This window comes from Oryctolagus cuniculus, chromosome 18, assembly GCF_051225735.1.
Source record: "Oryctolagus cuniculus isolate XC-2025 breed Fujian yellow rabbit chromosome 18, ASM5122573v1, whole genome shotgun sequence".
Lineage (NCBI taxonomy): Eukaryota > Metazoa > Chordata > Mammalia > Lagomorpha > Leporidae > Oryctolagus > Oryctolagus cuniculus.
In genome coordinates, this window is record NC_142884.1 from 59,804,999 (window position 1) to 59,827,290 (window position 22,292).

General features: G+C 57.5%; 1 protein-coding gene across 1 annotated transcript; it reads left to right on the forward strand.

The window, feature by feature from the left end:
- The first annotated feature begins 7,836 nt into the window (after positions 1-7,836).
- Positions 7,837-16,236, forward strand: CA7 (carbonic anhydrase 7). Its single transcript, XM_008257396.5, has 7 exons — positions 7,837-7,995; positions 10,508-10,705; positions 13,524-13,642; positions 14,188-14,283; positions 14,368-14,430; positions 14,945-15,100; positions 15,487-16,236. Exons 1-7 carry the CDS (start codon positions 7,956-7,958, stop codon positions 15,607-15,609), a joined length of 795 nt encoding a protein of 264 aa, XP_008255618.1. The 5' UTR covers positions 7,837-7,955; the 3' UTR covers positions 15,610-16,236.
- Positions 16,237-22,292: the final 6,056 nt, after the last annotated feature.

Below are 22,292 nucleotides of genomic sequence, written 5' to 3' on the forward strand. Positions count from 1 at the left end.
GCGCGCGCAGGCGCACTCAGCATCTCTTCGCCGCCGCCTCCTGCGCACGACCCGCAGGGGGCGCCGCCACCGAACTGCGCACGCGTGACAGGTAAGCCCGGGGTAGGAGGCCGCGGCCCGGAGCCTGGTCGGAACTGGGTGTCTGTGTCCGTGCAGTAACTGTGAAGGACTCCGGCTTTGGGCCCAGGCAGACTTGGATTTTAACCACTTCAGTCCTCAGCTGTGTGATGGGGATAAGTGGAAATTTTGGGGTACATAGGGCTAGACTCAAAAAAACTTACCTGAATAATAACTTCCGTTATTATGATCATCATTGCCCGCCCCTTTCTTCCATCCTTGCTCAATAAGAGCCCACATCGGAGGCCGTTTTCAATAGCAAAGCTGGGCCGGCACCGCGGCTCACTAGGCTAATCCTCCACCTAGCGGCGCCGGCACACCGGGTTCTAGTCCCGGTCGGGGCGCCGGATTCTGTCCCGGTTGCCCCTCTTCCAGGCCAGCTCTCTGCTGTGGCCCGGGAAGGCAGTGGAGGATGGCCCAAGTGCTTGGGCCCTGCACCTCATGGGAGACCAGGATAAGCACCTGGCTCCTGCCATCGGATCAGCGTGGTGCGCCGGCCGCAGTGAGCCAGCCGCGGTGAGCCAGCCGCGGCAGCCATTGGAGGGTGAACCAACGGCAAAGGAAGACCTTTCTCTCTCTCTCTCTCACTGTCCACTCTGCTGTCAAAAAAAAAAGCAAAGCTGGCTGCAGCCCTGCTTACCAGAAAAGGTGCCCCCCCCCCCATGGAGGGAAGCTGGGGAGCACCCCCCACCCCTTCCCAGGAACATTTCCTGGGCCGTGCGGATGGAAGGAAGGGCAGTTTAAGCAAAAGGAAGAGCAGATGTTGCCCCAGGGAGGCAGGCTGTTGGTGCTCGAGCCGGTCTGGTCAGATGTAGGAGAGCAAGTGGCCAGGGGAGGCTTGAGAGACAGCAGGGGTCAGGTTATGACGACCGTGAACATGGAAATAAGGAAGTTAAGCCCCCCACTTCCTGAAAAGAACCACTTGTTGGGAACAGACAGCTGTGGGAGATACCCCAGGAAGAGAGGAGAGAGAGGGGGCAAGCAGGAAGGGCATCCTGCCAATGTCTCCTGGACCCACACGTTAATAATTGCCCGAAATAAGGAGAAAATGAGCACCCCAACCCCACTTCCCCCTAGGAAGCAGACAAGGGAGGGGCCCCGTTTGACAGCAGTGACGTGAGGATGGATGCACTGCTGGGTGAGGGTTGGGGCACACCCTGGGACACACCGATGGGAAACAGATAAGGAGGCTTTCCCAGCTCATCCCGTTTCTGCTGTCACATTTCCTTCCCCTGTTGGACAGGTGAAATATAGGGGACCATAAAACGCACCCAGGGAACGTGGGACAGGTGAGAGTTCGCTGGGGGAAGTGGGATGGAATGCACATTCTCAGGCCCAATCCCAGAGCTGCTGAATCAGAAAGTCTGGTGTGAAGCCCAGTAAAGTCTGTTTGTTTGCTTGTTTTTAAAGATTTATTTTATTTATTTGAAAGAGTTACAGAAAGAGGTAGAGACAGAGAGAGTGGGGTCTTCCATCTGCTGGTTCACTCCCCAGATGGCCACAACAGCCGGAGCTGCACCTGCAATGGCCAGAGCTGAACCAATCTGAAGCCAGGAGCCTCTTCTGGATCTCCCACATGGGTTTAGGGGTCCAAGCACTTGGGCCATCCTCCGTTGCTTTCCCAGGTACGTTAGCAGGGAGTGCTATTGGAAGTGGAGCAGCCGGGACTCAAACCGGCACCCGTATGGGATGCTGGCGCTGCAGACTGGGGCTTTAACCCCCTGCGCCACAGTGCCAGCACCAGCACCAGCCCTAGCCCAGGAAAGTTTTAATAAGCCCTCCAGCTCCAGGTTTTTTTTTTTTTTAATCAATTTATTTATTTGAAAGAATGACAGCGAAAGGAGAGGGTGATCTGCTGACTTACTCCCCAAATACCTGCAACAGCCCGGGCTGAGCCAGGCCAAAGCCAAGAGCTGGGAGCTTGATCCGAGTCCCCATGTAGGTGGCCGGGACTCATTATCATCTGCCTCCTAGGCACATTAGCAGGAAGCCGGATCAGAAGCAGAGGCAGGACTGAAACCCAGATCCTCCAATATGGATGTGGGCATCCCAAGCAGTGGCTTAACCCATGGTACCATAACGCTCACCCTGCATCCAGAGGATTCTGATGCATGTTCAGGCTTGAAAACCATGGACCTAGGCCAGTTTCCCCCTGAGCGCGTGGCAAAACAGAGCCCTCTTAGCACAGTATCACTCCCATTTACTGAGCACTGGATGTGCATCACCTCTTATGCTCATAACCACCCGATACAGTCAGGAGTGTAACACCCTATTTTAAAGGTTTATTTTATTTATTTGAAAGACAGAGTTACAGAGAGAGGTAGAGACAGAGAGAGAGGTCTTCCATCTGCTGGTTCACTCCCCAGATGGCCACAACAGCCGGAGCTGCACCGATCTGAAGCCAGAAGCCAGGAGTTTCTTCCGGGTGCAGGGGTCCAAGGACTTGGGCCATCTTCTACTGCTTTCCCAGGCCACAGCAGAGAGCTGGATTGGAAGAGGAACAGCCGGGACTAGAACTGGCGTCCATATGGGATGCTGGCACTTCAGGCCAGACATTTAACTCGCTGCGCCACAGTGCTGGCCCCAGTCACACCCCATTTTAGACAGCTGAGTCTTGGAGAGAAGTGAAGAAGTACCAAAAATCAAAAGGTGGTTGGAGCTTAGAAACAAATACCCCAACAAGTCTGGCTGGATCCCAGCCCATTTCTGTCATTTCATCCATTCTTTAGTCTCAGCCAGAGGAGACTGGATCTTTGGGCTCTCAGGCAGTTTGAGGAAGCATCAGTTAGTGGGAAGACCAGCCAGGAAGAATAGTCACAACCCAGGTCAGCCTCCCAGGCCCTGACCTCTAACCTTCCCTGCCTGTCCTGGCCTATGCTAGCCCTTCTCACCCTGGTGCTGCTCAGTGGCCAGTCTCTCTCTCTCTCTCTCTCTCTCTCTCTCTCTCTCTCTCTCCTCTCTAAAATATTTATTTATTTGAAAGGCAAGTTGCAGAGGGAAAAGGAGAAACAGAGAGAAAGAGAGATCTTCCATCTGTGGCTTCTCTCCTTAAACAGCAGCAATGGCCAGGGCTGAGCCAGGCCAAAGGCAGGAGCCTGGAACTCCGCCCAGATCTGCCACGTGGGTGGCAGGGGTCCAAGCACTTGGGGCATCTTCTGTTGCTTTCCCAAGCACCTTAGCAGAGAGCTGGATCAGAAGTGGAGCAACTGGCACTTGAACTTGTTTTCATGTGGGATACTAGCCTTGCAGGTGGCTGCTTAACCCCCTGTACCACAATGCTGGCCCTTCATTGGCCAATCTCTTGCCTCTCTCCCAACCCCAGCCCCCACCATGCTCTCTGAGGCAGTGGGGGTCTATAATGTTCACAATTGTATCAACCATGCCTGGCCCAGCACTCAACATGTAATAAGACTTCAACAAATGCTTGTTAAACAAAAGGCTAAAGTTTTGAAAGTGCTTCCACCAGACTTTCTGCATTTTAAAATTCATTACAGGGGCCAGTACTGTGGCGTAGTGGGTAAAGCTGCCGCATGCAGTGCTGGCATCCCATATGGGTGCCGGTTCAAGTCCCAGCTGCTCTACTTCCAATCCAGCTCTCTGTTAAGGCCTGGGAAAGCAGTAGAAGATGGCCCTCAAGTCCTTGGGCCCCTGCACTTGCGTGGGAGACCTGGAAGAAGCTCCTGACTTCTGGCTTCGGATTGGCACAGCTCCAGCTGTTGTGGCCAACTGGGGAATGAACCAGTGGATGGAAGACTTCTCTCTCTCTCTCTCTTTCTCTCTCTCTCTCTGCCTCTCCTCCTTTCTCTGTGTAACTCTTTCAAATAAATAAATAAATATTTTTTAAAAAATTCATTACAGTGAGGTAGGGGTGTGTGTGTGTGTGTGTGTGTAGTGATTTGGCAATTTATCCCTAGGAAATCATTAGGCACACACAAATAAGTATAAATAATGGTTTACATAGTGAACCCTGGAAATAGCATGTTTGCCAGAGTGATGTGTGAACAGTTAAGTGTCAGGTTCTCCAAGGCTGACGAAGCTGGGACATGCCTTCCATTGAGTGTTAGGTGAAAGAGACTGGTCACAAAGCCACGCGTGTGGTCCCAGCTGTGTGTTAAGCACATAAAGGCCTGGAGGTGTGGCCACTAAAACATTCATAGTGACAATCCTTGGGTACTGGTGCGACCAGCGATTTTGATTTTATTCTATATGTTTTCCTGATTCTTCCAAATTTCCTGCAATGAATAGATGTTGCTATTATAATTGAGAAAGGAGCGTTTGAGGTTTAAAATGTGCCCGACCAGCTAAGGAAAAGGAAAAGAGCAGAGGTCTGAGGGTCTCAGGAGTGCCTCCTTGGTACCAGGAGTCAGAGACATCACTACCTGACCATCCCATTAGCCAACTGGATTCTCTATGCCCATCCTACAGTTACAAAAATAGCTCCGACTTACACAGGTCACACAGCCAATGATGCTGGGAGCCAGGCCCAGATCTATCTAAGTCCACAGCCCAGGCTCATTCCAGCCCACTCACATGCACACCTACTCACGAATACTGCATTGAAAATGTTAAAAATATAAGGAGCAGACATTTGGTGCAGCAATGAAGACGCTGCTTGGGATGCCCACATCCCATATCAAAGTGCCGGGGCTTGAGTCCTGGCTCTGTTTCCAATTCCAGCTTCCTGCTGATGCACACCTGGGAGGCAGCAGGTGATGGCTCAGACAATTGGGTCCCTGCTTCCTATGTTGAAACCCAGGTTGAGTTCCAGGCTCTTGGTTTCAGCCTAGCCCATCCCCAGTTCTTGCAGGCATTTGGAGAATGAACCAGATGGAAGATCTCTCTCCCTCTCTCTCTCTTTCTCTTTCTCTTTCTCTCTCTCTCCCTTCCTTCCAAATAAAGTGCAATTTGCAACTTTAAAAATACAAGGGACAGTGCTTTAGTCTGGCCCACCAGCCCTGCACGTAAACCACAGTAAGAAGGAGGCTGTTGGTGCAGCATTGTACATCTGTTGTTTCCACTGATGTGCGTGGGAACTCCCGTGAGATGGGCAGGACAGGATCAATCCCCTTATCACTGCGTCGTGGAGCAAATACACAGTATCTCGGAGAAGGGAAGTGAGACCTGGCCAAGGCTGACGAGTGAGGCGTGGCACCGCACACTGCCCATGCTCTCACCTTGCCCTTCAGCATGGACCCCACCTGCCCGTGCTTCCCTCTCCCACAAACAGCCAAAGCCAGGAGCCACTGACGCCAGTGAGGCCAAAGAGTAAACTCTCAAGCAGAGAAATCAATTCCACTTGGAAGACGCCACATAACTGGGACGGAAGGCGCCTGAATGGGGGCAGAGGCTCCGCCAAGTTGACCTGAGTGGGCAGCCAGGGCAATGGAGGCATCAGCAGAGAAGGGCAGACCCCGCGGGCTCCCCTCCCCTGCTTGAGTTCCCAGCACCCAGAGAAAACTACTGACACAGGGTGCAGGGAAGGGAGACCTGAGTCACTTTGTATTTGGCTGTTAAAGAGGTGACAGAGCAGCTCCTAGTTCTTTCAAAAGGAGCAAAGGCCTGGTCAGTGAGCCTGTCCTTCACACCCCCGTGCTGTGTGCTCCCCACCCTTCCAGTCTCTGCTGTCTTCCCTGGAAGGAATCAGCCTCCCTGGCTTCCCCTGAGTCCTTCCAGAGAGGACTTGCATATGCATATATGCAAATAAGAATCACATTCAAAACCCACCTCCCCCGCTTCCCATGATTTTAGACAATGTTGCACGAGGAACCCAGCGGTCCTGGATTCTTCTCATCCTTGCTCTGTCACTGTGCACCCTCAAGCCCATCTCTCAACCTCTCTGAGCCTTGCTTTTCTCATCCGTATAATGGGGTGAAAATCCACCCAGAGTTGCTGTGTGGCAGAAGCTGGATGCAAAGCCATGTGAGGAATCCCAATCTATTTTTTAAGTGCAATGAATAGACATGGAGCGGGCCTGGGTGGCTGTGAGGGGGAGTTTGGGAGTTGGTCCCTAAGTGGGGGTGGTTCCTCTTGGAGGCAAAGAGGCTGCAAGCTTCACCCAGAAGCAAGCTTTCATTTGATTTCATTTTTTAAATCTGTAGATGACGTTCTGACTTGGAGACCTGGGGCCTAGGAAGTGTTGGATGCTCTGTCACATGCTTGTCATGGAAGCCAACCCCTGTGTCTCTGTCATGGGTTCCCCGTCCCTATCCCTCCCCCCACCAAGATGAGATTTACACCCAGGACGCCTTCCTGTTCCTGTTTCAGAGAGCGGCATCCTGACGGGGCCAGACTGACAGTCACTGACGCTGGCCCAGCCAACTGGTTGTCAGTCTGCACAGCTATGCCCGGGGAACTGGGGTTCAGGGCCTGGGAGAGAGAAACGGAGACAGACCCCGAGACGTGGGGAAGGCAGGCAGACGGGATGCAGATTTCTGCACAAGGTCAGCCAAGAGCAGGGACTGAAGCCATGTCCCCTGGACAAGGCCTGACCAGCAGGCATTCTACTAAGGCTCCTGGGCTCCTGTCGGGAGGCCTGGGCCCTGACGTCTTTCCATCTACTCATCTGTCTGTCTTCCCCAAACTGCCTGCTGAGGCCTAGCCAGAGACAAACCCCATCCTTGGCACGAGGCCACATGCTACGATGAATCAGATCGGGCCGGCAGGAGCCAGTGGGTGGAAGACAGAGGACACACCAGGTGGAGGGCACAGCAAGGACCAGGGCTGGTGGGTGGGAAAATGTTTGGCCAATGCAGGCAGTGAGGTTGCATGAAGGGTAGAAGGCCTGAGCTTGCAGCAAGTGTGCTGATGGTCCCGGAGAGGAGGCCACACAGCAGGCTACACAGGGACAGAGTCCCTGAAGGGTGGAGGAAGCAGCAGAGAGGAGAGGGAGGGTGGGGGGCAGGGCCTCCGACTTGCTTCCATGGCGAGACCAGCTGGTTCTGTGGCTCTGTCTGTCAATGACGTGCCCATGGTTGATGCTGCTTCTCCCCACCCCACTCTGGGCTCTGGTTCCAACCAATCCAAGGGCTTAGATAGCCCTGTCTTGTCCCCTCTCTTATCCCAGGGCTCCCACACCCACAGCCCTCACCCTTGCTCCTGGCACCCCTGGGAAGGAGTAAAGGCCACAGGGTCTGGAGGAGACAAGATGGGGATGGAGCCCACACAGTCCCTGGCTGGATGGCCCTGGGCAAGTTACTGTACCTCTCTGGGTCTCCATCCCCTGCTCTGTCAAATGGAGCTACCAGAAACACTCAACCTCATAGGGCAGTGGAGAGCACAGACCCCCAGGCAAGACCCCCAAGCTTGGCCCAGCACCTGCCACAGCTCCAGCTCTGCACCCCTGATGGTCAGGGCAGTTCGTGGTTTAAAGGGGACTTCCAACTCCGGAGGACTCAGGACCCAGAGCTCGGTCCCCCGTGGTGGCACTGATGGCTCTGGGACTAGCCTGGGAGGGGGATGCGATGTGGGGAAACTGGGAAGCAGGGCAGCCCTCAGCCTGAGTGGGTCCTGGATCGCAGGAGCCGCACACGTGCCGAGGGAAAGGAGGGAGAGTCATCCGACCCAGGCGGGGCAGGGAGATGCCAGGAGAGGTTTAGCTTCACCGGACCCCGGGCAACTGGACTTGGGGCTCGACGGACCTGTAGATGGACGGGGGGCGGGGCAGGGCCGGCCTCTCTCGCCCTGCTGGGGGGCGGGGGGCGGGTTCCCCGGGAACCGCTCCTCCCGCCCGCCGCCGCTTTAAGAGGCTGCTCCGCTGCAGCGAGCGGGGCCTGAGCCGCAGCCCTCGCCAGCGGACCGAGCCGAGCGGACAGGTGCACGGCTGCGGGGACAGCAGCGGTATGACCGGCCACCACGGCTGGGGCTACGGCCAGGACGACGGTAGGCGCAGAACCGGGCCGGCCCCTGCCCAACTGGACCAGCGCCCAGCCGGGTTTCCCGAACCCTCAGCCCTCCACGCACCCGGCGAGACTGGAACCCCTCTCCCGTCCGGCGCCCGGAACCTGGCCCCCCTGCCTGGCTGCAGTCCTGGTTCCCCTGCGCCCAGTGCAAACTCTGCGCTGCGCCCAGGCGGGCCCCACGGCCAGCGGGGATCCGGCGACGGAACGCGTCCTGCCGCTTCCTCCGCGCAGCCCTTAACTGCCGAGGTCGCTTGGTCCCGGGTCCCGACACTCACTCACCCGAGGCGTGCGCAGCGCGTGGAGGGGGCCCAGGGCAGCGGCGGCCGGTGTTGGCGTGTGTGTGTGTGTGGGGGGGGGGTCGGTGGAGTCGGGTGCGCGAATGTCTGTGCGGGGAGCGCGCACGGCGTGTGTGCGGGATCTCCGGGGAGCTGGGCTCCGCGTGGGCAAGGGCGCGGGGTCCCCGGGAGTTCCCTCGCAGAAGTGTCCGAGCTGCTGTGTGCGCTGGGAAGAGAAGAAAGGGAGTGTCTGAGGGCGCACGCACGGGGCTGAGTATCTTCAAGGAGCCGGGGGTTGCGCTCACTCGGGTGTGAGGTGGGGGAGCTGTGACCCTCACCAGCTTCCTGGACCCACCGAGAAGAGAGCGCCTCCATTCTGCCTCAGTTTCCCGAGGATTCAGGGGAAGCGAGAAAAGGCAGAAGGTGAGAGCCTGATGGCTTGAGTGTGGGTCTGGCGCAGGTCAGACCCCTTGGGGGCTGTTTCTTATCCAGCAGGGTGGGGTGATGGGTAAGGGCTTCCCCATCTCCCTGAGATGAACACTGGGGACCCAAGATCCAGGCTGTTGGGAGGACTCAGGGCAGGGCAGGTGGGGGTGGGGAGAAGAGGAAGTGCTGGTGGGAGGAACAGCCCCCCAGCCCCACTTCTCCAGTGAGAGACTGCAACTTTGTGCTGGGGCAGGGGTCCTGGAGGGCGGTCTAGGGGCCCAGGAAGTTGCAATGGAGCAGAAGAAGTCAGGGAGGTGCTGTGGAGTCTCTGGCCTTTCCCAGGACCCCAAGGACAAAGGAGTTGGGGTGAGGGGGTCCTGGAGCTGGACTTGCAAAAGCCGGAAAGAGGCACTCAGGAAAAGGCACCAGGGAAGAACAGAGGCAGAGGCAGAGGAGAGAAGGGGCGGGCTGACAGCACCCATATTTCCATCTTCCCCCCTGCTCCAGCACCCAACCCACTTTTGGGAGCTTACCCCGGGCCCAGAGTCCCCCTTGTCCCGCCCACCAGCTCCGAGCATCCAGTGCGCTGCCTGCTACCCTCCAGCAGCTGCCCCTGCCCCCGCCAGACCTGGGTCACCTAGGCTAGGGGCAATGAGGAAGGGACAGACAGAGGACAGAGGTGGCGGCATGCAGCAGCACTCACAGGACTTCAAAAATAACCCAGTGGGGCCGGGCCGCGATTCTGAGTCATCCACTGGGGACACAGCTCTGTCGGCACCTGCTGCTGTTTTCTCGGGAAAACTTAAGAAGCCAAAAAGGGGTAGAAGCACCAGCCGGCAGTGGCTCTAAAAATAGGCAGCATCTCAGGATGTTCCCCGGGGAGATGCTGAGCCTCTCGGCTGCAGATGGAGCCTCTGGGAGGCAGGTGGTGGGTGCCCGTGGGTGTACATGCAGGTGTGTGTGTGTGTGTGTGTGTGTGTGAGAGAGAGAGAGAGAGAGAGAGAGAGAGAGAGAGAGAGAACATGGGTATGTGTTCTACTGTGGCCCCTTCATGCAAACTTGGGATTCCAAAGGGGGGCCTTTGGGTGTGAGAGGGCATACATGTGTGTCAGGTGTAGTCAGCAGGGCTGCGTATGCTCGGACACATGCATGTTCTGCGCCTGGCCGCTGGGGGCCTGGTGAGCCCAGGTCACCATGCACATGTTTGTGCCCATGGAAGATCTCTGTGCACTTGTACGCACATGCCTGAGGATGGCAGCGGGGGGGGGGGGGGGGGAACACAAGCAAATACCATGTGTTTAAACCAGTGCAAAGTGTGTGTGTGTGTGTGTTCATTTGCACATGTGCATGGTGTGCCCACAGGTCCTTCGTCTGTGAAATGGGCATGGTGCTGGTTTCTAATTCCCAAGGTGCAGGAAGAGGCTACACACACCCTAGGGTCAGGGCAGAGATTTTCGATACCTGGGGGCCTCCCTGAGTGTGTGTTGGGAGGTTGGCACTGAGGAGACCCTCCCTCCCTAAGCCTGGTTGCTGTGTTACGTTCCCTGCCATGCATTGCCTCTCTGGGTCTCCTGCCAGCACTGGGAGGTGAGTTTTAGCAAGGCCATTTCACAGACAAAGAAACAGAGGCCGAGAGGGGAAGCGGCAGAGCTTGGATTGGAACTCCAGGAGGTGCAGCTCCGAAGCGAGGCTGCCCTCTGAGCGGACACCAGGGAGACAACGTCCCAGGGGTCCTCCGCCTGCAGGCCTGCGACTCCGGCTGGCCTGAGTCCTTGCCTCTCCCTACTGCAGGCCCCTCGCATTGGCACAAGCTGTATCCCATTGCCCAGGGAGACCGCCAGTCCCCCATCAACATCGTCTCCAGCCAGGCTGTATACTCACCCGGCCTGCAGCCGCTGGAGCTCTCCTATGAGGCCTGCACGTCCCTCAGTATTGCCAATAACGGCCACTCTGTCCAAGTGGACTTCAATGACAGCGACGACCGAACCGGTGAGTGGCCCCCGCCAAAGCCTGGTGCCTGTCCCTGCTAGGGCCCTAGTTGGGGAGTTTCAGAAGGGGCTGCATGCCGTGATGGGGAAGAAAAGCTCCATCTCTCATTGGCCTTGGTCCCCTTACCCATCAAACGGAGCAAAGGTCTAAGGGGCGCTCATTTACCCCTCTTAAGGACCCACCTCTCAGATGGACAGACTGAGGCCTGATGAGCAGGCAGGGCAGAGATTTCTCTTTCCAACTCACCCGCGCCCTCAAGGTCCCAGGCATCTTGTGCCAGAGATAGGCTGTTGGGAACTCGTGGAAGTGCCCTGGGGCTAGAGTCCAGGTTCTTTCATCATAAATTTCTAGACAGTGGCCTCAGGGGTGCTCTGTAGTAAGGGATTTTTTTTTAACTTTTATTTAATGAATATAGATTTCCAAAGTATAGCTTACGGACTACACTGGCATCCCCCACCCCACCGATGACTTCCCCCCGACCCGCAACCCTCCTCCTTCCCACTCTCTTTCCCCTTCCATTCTTATCAAGATTCATTTTCAATTTTCTATATATACAGAAGATCAGTTTAGTATACATTAAGTAAACATTCAACAGTTTACACCCACATAGAAACACAAAGTGAAATATACTGTTTGAGTACTCGTTATAGCATTAAATCTCAATGTACAGCACATTAAGGACAGAGATCCTACATGAGGAGTAAGTGCACAGTGACTCCTGTTGTTGACTTTACAAATTGACACTCCTGTTTATGGCATCAGTAATCTCCCTGTGCTCCAGTCATGAGTTTCCAAGGCTATGGAAGCCTTTTGAGTTCACCGACTCTTATCCTATTTAGACAAGGTCATAGTCAAAGTGGAGGTTCTCTCCTCCTTTCAGAGAAAGGTACCTCCTTCTTTGAAGACCTGTTTGTAGTAAGGGATTTTACAGCTGGGCCTTTGCAGGGAACAGGGTAGAGTGGGACAAGGAGGCAACCTGCTACTTTCTCAGGTGGGGAAGTGATTGCTTCTTTGCCCCTCCCAGAAAACGCTCAAGAGACTGAGAGTTTCAAAAAGAAAATCAAAAGGCAGAGGAGAGGAAGGAAGATGTACCTTTCAAATAAAGAGTTCTGAGCTCCCTGGCAGGCTAGGAAAAAAGGGGGAAAGGATCAGTTACAGTTCCGGCTGCAGGAGGAAGTCTAGCACATTGTCAGGGTAGAGAGAGCATTTCCTGGCACCGAATTCTAGGAAAAGCCTCTCGTGCAGAGCTTTGAGGAGGGACACGGGGCTCTGGATGACCCTCAGCGGCAGATTAATAAGTTTTGTGTGCCCGTTCCTTGTAACTGCTTCCACGGGGGCTCTGCGGGTTCAGTGAAGGCTGCCGAGCTGGGGGGGGGGGGGGATGCGGTGCAGGGAGAACTCAGGATGGTGCCTGTGGATCACCGATCCAGGTCTCACAGTCAGGCCTGGGCTGGGGCTCCATCCCTGCTAACGCCCAGCTGCAGGGGTCAGGGCGCTGGAGGAAGGAGGGGTGAGACAGCCGGGCTCTGCCACTCACCCACTGTGCGTTGCTCTGGAGGTCAAACAGATTGATGCCCTCTGAGACCCAGACACACAATGACTGGCAGAGCCCTCCCTGGTCAGGACAGGACAGAGGCGAAGGGACCAAGCTCAAGGGGTTGGAGAAGGGGTTCCCTCTCTGGGAGACCACAGTGTGAGGTCCCAAATGGTGCATGCTCAGGGGAGTGGGCCCGCCCAGAGGCCTGCCAGAGAGCTCAGCCTTCAGGCCAGGCTGTCCCTGCCCCCTGGGAATGAGGTAGCCTGGTTGGTGCCCCGCCCACAGCCACCACCCTCAGACTCCCTTGTCCGCCTCACCAATGCCCTGGGGAGGCCTGCTCTCAGATACAGCAGGACAGCGAGGAGGGCCTCTGGACTGTCCTGTCCTCCCCCTCCCAAGTGGCCTGCAGAGGGCCAAGGCCCTGCCCTGGGCACCCTCGCCAGGGCCTTGTGGAACTGTAAGCCTGGGCGGCCACCTGATCCGGGGGCTCACTTTCCGTCCCGGCCAGGGCTGCCGCCACTGCCAGATCCCTTTCAGCTGGAAATTCTATCAGTGCTAGGAGGCCTTTGTGTGGCTGCGGCTCGCTGGGTATCAAGGTGAGAAAGTCACAAAACCAGTACAAGAGGCACCGCCCCCCAAGAGGCCATTTGTAGGGGGCACATGGCCCTGGAGGCACCTGAGCCTGGCCTGTAGGGTGGGGATCCTCAGGAGCTGACCTTCTCTGGGGTGACCCAGGAGGCAGCATGGCCAGCTGATGGGGAGCCTGGGCTCTGGATATAGGAGATGCTGGCCCATACCCTAGCTCAGGGCCTTGCTATGTGACGTTGGGCAAATGCCTTGCCCTCTCTGTGCCTCAGTTTCCTCCTTTAAAAAATAGAGAGGGGAGCAGGCTCTGTCGCTCATGAGCTACTGTGATAACTAAGCAAAATAATCCTCCCATGCAGCCCTGAGACATTGCTCCGGATGCCGAGGCCCCAGGTTAGAAGGGACAAGGGCTGCAGAGGCAGGAGGGCCCAGCTTCCCTGGGGAGGCTGGCAACCATGGGGGGAGTGGCCAGAGGGAGACCTCGACTCCGTCAGACCCAGACCCCTCGGTCACCCGCAGGTTGTCCCATTGTCTGCCCTGGCCCAGCTTAAGGACCTAGGGGGCTCATGGGGGCTGACCCCAGCCCAGGCAGCCCACCCAACTTTCCAAATGGAAAATACATCCCCACCCTGGGCTGCCACACTGAGCCGTGAGAGTCCTTTCAGCCAACTGCTATGCACCCACTTCTGCCCGCAGTGGTGACGGGGGGCCCCCTGGAAGGGCCCTACCGCCTCAAGCAGTTCCACTTCCACTGGGGCAAGAGGCGCGATGCAGGCTCGGAGCACACCGTGGACGGCAAGTCGTTCCCCAGCGAGGTGAGGGCCCAGGGGCTAGGGGTGCCTGGTGCAGGGCCCCGGAAAGGAGGGGAGCACCCAGGGGCCTTTGGGAGACCCCCCAGTCTGCACAGGGTCTTCCTCTTGAGCCCCCCACGCCCTGCAGCCGCTTTCAAGAGCTGAGCCTGGCCGCTTCTCCCGAGCTGTTCTCTCCACCAGGAAGGCCTCTCCTCCAGGCTCCCATTTGCGAACCCTCTCCTTACTCTTTGAACCCAACTGCAGGTGCTACTTCCTTGCTTCCTGGGGGGAGGGGGGAAGAAGGTATCACCCTAGACTGCTGTCATCTATAATTCAAAGCCGGTTCATGTGAGGGCAGGGCCTCAGCCAGAGTGCCCTCTGGGTCTCCTGGGACTCCCGGAAGGGTGGGCACAGAGCTGGGTGGGTGCCTCTGGGCCTCCAGTGTCCCAAGCCTTGGACGTTAGAGGTCCTTCCTCCAGGAGAGGGAGTGAAGAAGGCCTGGCTCAGAGCTCCCACTGCCTCTCGGAGGCGCTGAGCACGGGCTCAGCCTGGCCCCTGTGCCCCTGCAGCTGCACCTGGTGCACTGGAACGCCAGGAAGTACAGCACTTTTGGGGAGGCAGCCTCAGCCCCGGATGGCCTCGCTGTGGTTGGTGTTTTCTTGGAGGTGAGCGATGGGTCCCCTGGAGCCCCATCCCCCCAGGTTCTGGGACAAGTGGATGCAGGGCTCACACCACCCTCTCCCTTACAGACGGGGAATGAGCACCCCAGCATGAACCGCCTGACAGATGCGCTCTACATGGTTCGGTTCAAGGTGAGACTTAGCGGGGGTCCCTGCCCTGGATCCACTGAAGTCTGATGGGATGGGGGGAAGAGGCGGAGTCCCAGAATGGGTCCATCCACTCCTTGGTTCTGGCAGCAAGCCCATGCTTAGGCCATGGGTGAGGGTCAGCTCCTGCGTGAACCTGCACCCGCCTCCTCTTCGTCAGTGTCAGCAGCCCCTTTGGGTGCCCAGCGTGCACCCAGTTGGGTCAAGGCTGGATAAGGTGCTTGACATTGATGTGGTGGGACAGGTGGCACCACTGCAAGCAGCTGATGGCCCGAGAGACATCATGGTGGCCAAAGAGCTCCAGGAAGCCACAGCTTTTACACACAAGCAGGTGTGCACAGAGAGCTGAGCCCAGGTGGGGAGATGGCGCCTGGGATCACGGACATTTGCCCGCAATTTGCATCAGTGGGTCAAGGAGACACCAGAATCCTGCTGACAGAAGCAGGTGGGGAAGCTGCTGCTGAGAGGTCCCTGCTGATTGCTGGTTCCCCCGCCCCAGGGCACCAAGGCCCAGTTCAGTTGCTTCAACCCCAAGTGCCTCCTGCCCTCCAGCCGGCACTACTGGACCTACCCAGGCTCCCTGACCACACCCCCGCTCAGCGAGAGTGTCACCTGGATTGTGCTCCGGGAGCCCATCAGCATCTCTGAGAGGCAGGTGAGTCCCCCTGGGACCCCCGGACAGGGGTACAGTACTCAGGGCCCTTCCCAGCCGGGCAACTCTCCCTGCTCCCAGCAACCCACCAGCCTGGGGTCCCAGCCACGAGGCCTCCGTCTCCTGCCGATAAACAGATGGACTTGGCTGGGAGTTAGCTTGATTTCTGGTCGTAAGGACCTAGACACAGGCTGGGAGGAAGATGCCGGAAACTGGGGCAGGTGTCTGTGTGAGAGGCCTCAGCTGCACAGGGTTGGAGCCAGAAGAGGATGGAGCGGGAGGATGGAGGGGTAGAACTAGTTGGACAGAACGTGCCAGAGCGTGAGCCTGGGGTCACGGGGTACCACAGCGCCCCCTTCTTCCCTGAGCACCCCTTCTGCCTTCTCAAGATGGAGAAGTTCCGGAGCCTCCTTTTTACCTCGGAGGACGATGAGAGGGTCCACATGGTGAACAACTTCCGGCCGCCACAGCCACTCAGGGGCCGTGTGGTCAAGGCCTCCTTCCGGGCCTGAGCTGCCCACCTGCCCAGCCGGCCACGAGGGCACCATCTTCCCAAGGGCTTCCACATCAGCAGACACCAAACCACGCGAGTCTCCCTGCTTGGGGAGTGCCGTGGACTCCGTCCGCCAGCCCGGGAGCCTTCCGGGTGGGCCCCTCCAGACGGGGGTGGGGGGCCCTTCAGCTGCCCCGGGGACCGGAAGGACAGGAGCTGAACAGGGCCCAAGTCCGGGGCTACCTCTGCTCTCCAAGACCCCAAGGCCCCTGGAAGCTCCTCTTGTCCTCCGCGCTGGCGGTGGCAACAGCCCCAGCCCGAGCCCACACTGTGACACACGAGACCGAGCGCCCTGAGGCAGGCAGTGGGCACTGCCAGACTCAAGCAATAACCAGAGGCGGGCAGAGCTGCCCTCTCGCCATTACCTCTTCTGCAGGCTCCGCCATTACACGCACCTCACTGCCGGGCCATTGCAGTCAGTACCCCGCCTGCCGGAGGCGAGGTGGCCTTCTCTCTCCAGGCACCTGCTGCCACAGGCAGCCCTGGCTACAGCTTATGTACTATCACCCTTCGTCCCCACCCAGCCACCAAAGCCACCGACCTGACCATCCATCCATGAGTTCATCAATAAATTCCTAGACCCATGCACCAGTGCTAATGTGCGTCTGTGCTTTATCAAGGAGCCGCAAGTGGTGGGTCAAGCGTACCGTGTCCTGGGCAAGTGAGGGTTACGCAAGGGGCAGGGCAGGGGCTATATGAGCAGCAGAAAGGGGGAGCCTACCGTGTGGTGAGAAATGAAATTCTGGGGCCTGCAGTGTGGTGCAGTGGGTTAAGCTTGCAATGCAGGACATCCCATTTCAAAATGGAGTCTTGGCTGCTCTGCTTCTGATCCAGCTCCCTGCTAATGGGCCTCGGCAAGCAGCGGAAGATGGCCCAAGTGCTTGGGGCCCTGACACCCATATGGGAGACCCGGATAGAGTTCTGGGCTTCTGGCTTTGGTCTGGCCCAGCTCCTGCTCTTATAGATGTTTGGGGAGTGAACAAGTGGATGAAAGATACCCACCTCTCTCTCTCTCTCTCTCTGCCAATCTGCCTTTGAAACAAATTTTAAAATGTTTTTAAAAAGAAGAAGAAGAAAGCAATGAAATTCTGAGACAGAGAGAACAGATGTTTGAGGCGGGGGAAAGCAGGTGTGCAGGCTCAGAGGTGAGGAAGAGCCCAGTGTGGTCACAGAGCTGCAGAGGATGGTGGGGCTGCTGGATCCCAGAGGTGGGGTCTGGGGCTCTCTCCCAGGCTAGTGGGGAGCCATCGAGGGTTTATAGAGAGAGGGGGCAGGGCCAGGTGTGTGAATGGGGAAGATCCTTGTGCAGTGTGGGTGGGCAGACGGGAGTGCAAAGAAGAGGAAGTGATGGCCAGTGTCTAGGAGGGAGGGGACAAGGAGGTGGAGGTGGGGGCAGGGGGCTGGGTGAGAGAGATTTAGCAGGTGGGACCCAGGCGATGGCATTTGGCTGTCCATGTGACAGGAGTCCAGGGCGTGTACCTGGGCAGAGAGTGGGGCCTCCACAAGGACCGAGGACCCTGGGGAATGGCTGACCACTTGGACACAAAGCGGTTGTAGGGCTCTGGAAGAAAAATTTAAGGAGGCACATACTTTTAGGCCCTGACCCTCGGCCTCCTTAAGTGTGTGCCCTATGCATTTTTCTTGCTTCCCTGTAATCACAGCCCAAGTTCAGAGGACTCCCAGAGGCAAGGCCACCTGGTGGCCAGGATGCCCAGGGGGCTGAGGAAGGGGGGGGGGGAACTGGGGTGAGAATGTTTGAGCCCCGCTGTGAAAGAGGAAGGGGCCCCGAGGTGGGGGTGGGGAGATGGGCAAGGGCTAGGAGGGGCTGTGGCACCTGTCATCTGCTCCCCAGAGCACAGTTCCCGCTGTTGTCTCTGTACCTGGGCACTCCCTGGCCGTAGAACTCTAGGGAATCTGTGGGCCTTGGACCCCTGGCTTTGAGCTCAGGGAGGCAGTGAAGGGGGGAATGTTGATTCCCCTCTGTTGAATCCCCTCTGGCCTCCGTGCTCAGGGCGAACCTTCCGCAGAGTGGGCATAGAGGGAGGCTGGGAGGGACAGGGCCCCTTAGCAAGGGCTGTGCCAACAACCTAGGGCCCAGCACAGCTGTGCTCCTGCAGGCCCCCAGGGCCTGGCCTAGGGGCCATCTGATCCCTCGAGTTTCAGGAGCCATGTCTGAAGGACAGTGTTTGCTCAGCTTGGGGGCAGGCAGCAGTGGCAGCAGTGACCCCACGTGGGAAAGGTGCCCATTGAGGCAAAGGGCCTGGGGCAGATGGCCAGCTCTCCAGAGCTGTCATTGCTCCCATTTTACAGATTAGGATGATGAGGCTCAGGGAGGGTGAGCAGGCAAGTGGGGCAGAACTGGATTCAAACTTGGATCTGTCTGCAAACTCCGACTTTACACCAGAGCAACCGGGCCCAAGGGAGGGAGGGATGGCTACGGTGGTGGCCACCCGGAGTTGGTAAAATGGCTTCAGTGCCAATGGCCACACTGAAGACCTTGTCCGGCCTCTCCCAGGGATGGTGGCCACAGGCCTGGCACTGCAGAGGACTTGGACAATAGGAGCTGGTTTTGTAGTAATGATCCCAAGGCTGCCAAGAAACCTCACCCTTTAAACTTGTTCCCTTAATTCATTTGTTAAATTTAAAACCCAGTGCCTGCTTATGCTACAGTCACAGCCCAGCATTCGACTCCATTACATCCAAATGGGATTTCCCAGCTGGATCCCAAATGCCTCCGGCAAAGTTGGCCTCAAGGGACCCACAACTGGGTCCTGGGTCCTCATCCAGGGCAAAGTCTCCTCCTGGGAAAGATCCCGGCTCCTAGGCTCCCAGAGAGGCCCTCCCTAGGGCAGCATGGGGGCACCTCGAGGGGACACGTGCAGGGCTGGGACCCAGGCCAGGAGCCACAGTGCGGGGTCTGTGCCCGGGTGAGGGGCACAGGCTCCTCTCCAAAGCACCTCCAGGAGGCGGCAGACCCTGTGCCCCAGCGAGGGTCTTTTGTGCGGTGGGAGCCCAGGAGGTGGGCTGGCTATAAAGAACCAACCCCCTGGGGCCTCTCTGACCCCGTGGGTGCTGCTCCAGGTGCAGCTGCTACAGAGGTCTGAAGGTTTCCTTGGACGCCCACAAGCTAGGCTGCTCCTCTCCCTGGGAGAGGCCACAGCCCCCATGTCGCTGGCTCCCAGCACCAATCCCAAGGCCACCGTCAAAGGCAGGACATAGTAGTGCTAGTTGCTCAAGACTCAGAGTAAGGGTAAGGGTGACTCCGCACATGCGCACATGCGTTTCCTCCTCATCCAGCAGCAGGGCCAGGGAAAGGTCTCTTTTGGAGTCTTATCTGTCACAAACCCGGGGGCAGAGCCGCAGGTCACACACGGCTTTGCATTGCATCACCTCCCACCCCCCCACCTCCGTAAAATGGAGATGACATACCGGGAATTCCTCTATAATTCAGTATTTCCTAGCAACTATCAAAAACGGACAGGGAAACAAGTCATTTTAATAATGTATTTTACTTAACCCAATACTATCCAAAACACAAGCATACCTGTTTTTAAAGTTTATTTATTTATTTGCATGTATTTGAATGGCAAAGCAGCAGAGAGAGAAAGAAAGGGAGAGAGAGAGAGAAAGAGAGAGTGCTTCCATTCACTGATTCGCTCCTCAAATGCCTGCAACAGCCAGGGCTAGGCCAGGATGAAAGCAGGAGCCAGAACTTAATGCAGGCCTCCTGCGTGGGCGGCATCACCTGCTGCCTCCCACGTGCACGTCTGCAGGAAGCCGGCTGAAAGCAGAGGCGGGACTCCATCCCTGGCACTCTAACAGGAAATGCAGACATCCCAAGTGGCAACTTCATCCACTTTGCCAAAGGACGCCCGTTTTAACATGTCATCAACACAGACATGTTCTTGAGATGCTCTATATTCTCTTTCTGGATTGAGACTTGGAAATCCAGTGAGAATGTTTATACTGCATGATTCATACTAGCCGCATTTCAAACGCTCAAAAGCCATGTGCAGCCAGTGGCTGCCGTATCAGACAATGGATGTCATCTTTGCGGGGCCGTCTGCTAGCAAGGTGCCTGAGAAGCCCTCTGGCTGGGCCTGCAGCCAGGCAAAGAGGTGGCAGGCAGGAGTGAGATGTCTCTGAGCCTCCAGCCTCCACAAGAGCAGTCTCAGAATATTTGATGCCAAGTTGGCTCCCTCAGCCAGGGTCTTCCTCATCCAGGGCACACCACTGATCCCTTTCACTCTGATACAGGCAAGCAGGCAGCTGGCAAGGAGCAGCCAGCGTCATCAGCCCCTCCCTTCCCTCTCGCCTAGCCGCCCGACCCACCCCTCTCTCTGTTCTGGGGCAAACGGCAGTCTCTGTGGAACCACACAGCCAGAGACAATCCACGTGGCTGCTGACTGTGTCCTCGGAATGGCCTACCGTGAATTATAATATCATTATCATAAAATGACCATGACTGTCACCCCTGCTCCGATCATGCACCAGGTGCTCTAGCACTTCCGAGGTTTCCAAGAATGGCCAGTACTCAAAGCCCACCCCGGCCGGCGCCGCGGCTCACTAGGCTAATCCTCCACCTAGCGGCGCCGGTGTGCCATTGGAGGGTGCACCAATAGCAAAAGGAAGACCTTTCTCTCTGTCTCTGTCTCTCACTATCCACTCTGCCTGTCAAAAAAAAAAAAAAAAAAAAAAAAGCCCACCCCAAACACTGTCCTCTGTGAGTATTCCATGAAATCCCACCCAGACTCTACCCACGATGCCCCCGGATCACATAAAGGGATGACCCCTGAACTCACTGCATGCGGCCCACTCTCCAACACGCCCGCACTCCCTCCCGAGTGTGTACTGTCCCCTAGCTAACAACAATGTTCCTCTACTAGTACTTACCCACGTCTTATCCTTGAATTCTTTCCTGCATCGAAGACAAGAGCGTGGACCCAGCCATCCCACGACAACGCCAGTCTTTGATGGCACTGCCCTCGGCCAGCCTGCAGGACCTCTGCTGTTCAAGGGAGGGGCGGGGTTCCTGAGAAGGGTCCTGGCTAGGGTGAGGGGAGGGGACTTGCTCAATCTGGGAGGGCTCCCTGGAGGCAGGGCCCACAACCAAGTAGTAGGCAACCCAGGAGAACATCCGATGTTCAGGAGGAAGGTTTGGGGATTCAATTCCTTCATCCAGAGGTCACCATGGCCGGGTCAACAACGCCACGCAGGCAATCCCAGGGCACCCAGGGAGGAGGAAGGCTGGCTCTCGCCCAGCATGCATTGGCTGAGAAAGAGAGAGAGAGAGAGAGTGTGTGTTTGTGTATGTGTGTGTGTCAGGGGCACAGCGGTTCCCAGGCTCCAGAAGCTTCCAGTGCTAGGCAGGAGTTTGCATCCGGGCTGTGAGGGCTACTGGGGGTCTAAAGCAGGAGCTGAGGGCCTCCTGGCTTGGAGGAAGAGGTCCCTTCCTGAGACTCAGAAAGCACTGGGCCCAATCCACTTTCTCACTCGGGGCTCAAGCACGAGTTCTGGCAGGTGCAATTCGTCCCCTCCCCCTGCTTCCCGCCTCGGCCCTGCAGGGTGCACTCAGGCCGCGGCCCCCCCGTGGTTCCCAGCTGGGCAGTCTGTGCGTCTCTGTTTAATCCTTCCCAGTGTTTGTGTCTTTAAGGGTTTGAGACGGTGAGTGGGTGGCACACTGATTCCCTATGGGCCGTCTGTCCCCTCCAGGCGGACATCAAGGAAGAGGCCTGGGGGCATCCGGGCTCCTGGGGAAGCTCAAGTTTTCAGGAAGGAGAATGGAGCACTTCCTCCCCCTCCTCCCCCTCCTCCCCCTCCTCCCCCTCCTCCTCCCCCTCCTCCTCTCCCAGCTCCTGCTCTGAGTGACACGTGCTTGGTACTCCAGGCGTAGATGTCTCGTACCTCCGGTCACTGAGCCCCATCCTCTGGGGACTTTACTAGGCTGCTCCTGGGTGTTCATGGCCGAGGTTTGAGGGAGGGTTCAACTCCTCCAGGCGAAGAGTCAACAAGCCACCCAGGGAGTCCCAGGGCACCCAAGCGGAGCCCACCGTACAGACAGAACAGCTGAGGCCCCAACAGGGACCCGAGCCCGCCCAGGGGGTGTTGGTGGAAAAGCTAGGATCGAGGGCGCTTCCCTCCATCGGGAGCGTCTCATGGCTCAGAAACACACCGGCCCCGAGAACTCCTGCTCGCCTGTCTCGGAGCCTGCGATCCTGCCGATCCTGCCGTGGGGGCTGCATTTTCCCAGCAGCCCTGGGAGTGCCGCTGCCCCTGGGAGGGACACACAGTGACACCTCGGGAAAAGATTTCCTCACTGCCTCTTCAGCCTTCCGTGTGACCGGTGCTCTGTGCCTCAGTTTCCCCATGTGGAAGATGTCAATGGGAGGCTTGAGGGGCCTCAGGCAGGATTTGAGGGAGGAGAGAGCGAGAGCAGGTTTCCCGGAGGCAGAGGCAGAGCTGGGGCGGAGGCTCAGGTTCTAGGTCACCCCCGCCAGGAACTGCACGAGGCGGAGCTCCTGACTGGAGGAGCTGCCTGGGCATCCAGACCTGTGCACATCGCTGGAGTGGGTGAACGCCTGGCTGAATTTCCCATCAGGCCTGGCTGTGCAGCAGGGGCTCTGAGCCCGGCGGAAGTGACTC

What these genes read in the sequence shown, in the direction of transcription:
- CA7 (XM_008257396.5), top strand. Translation starts at nt 7,956, where the DNA reads ATGACCGGCCACCACGGCTGGGGCTACGGCCAGGACGACG. An exon ending in TGACAGCGACGACCGAACCG is followed by an intron (nt 10,706 to 13,523) that starts GTGAGTGGCCCC and finishes TTCTGCCCGCAG; the next exon opens with TGGTGACGGGGGGCCCCCTG. An exon ending in TGGTTGGTGTTTTCTTGGAG is followed by an intron (nt 14,284 to 14,367) that starts GTGAGCGATGGG and finishes TCTCCCTTACAG; the next exon opens with ACGGGGAATGAGCACCCCAG.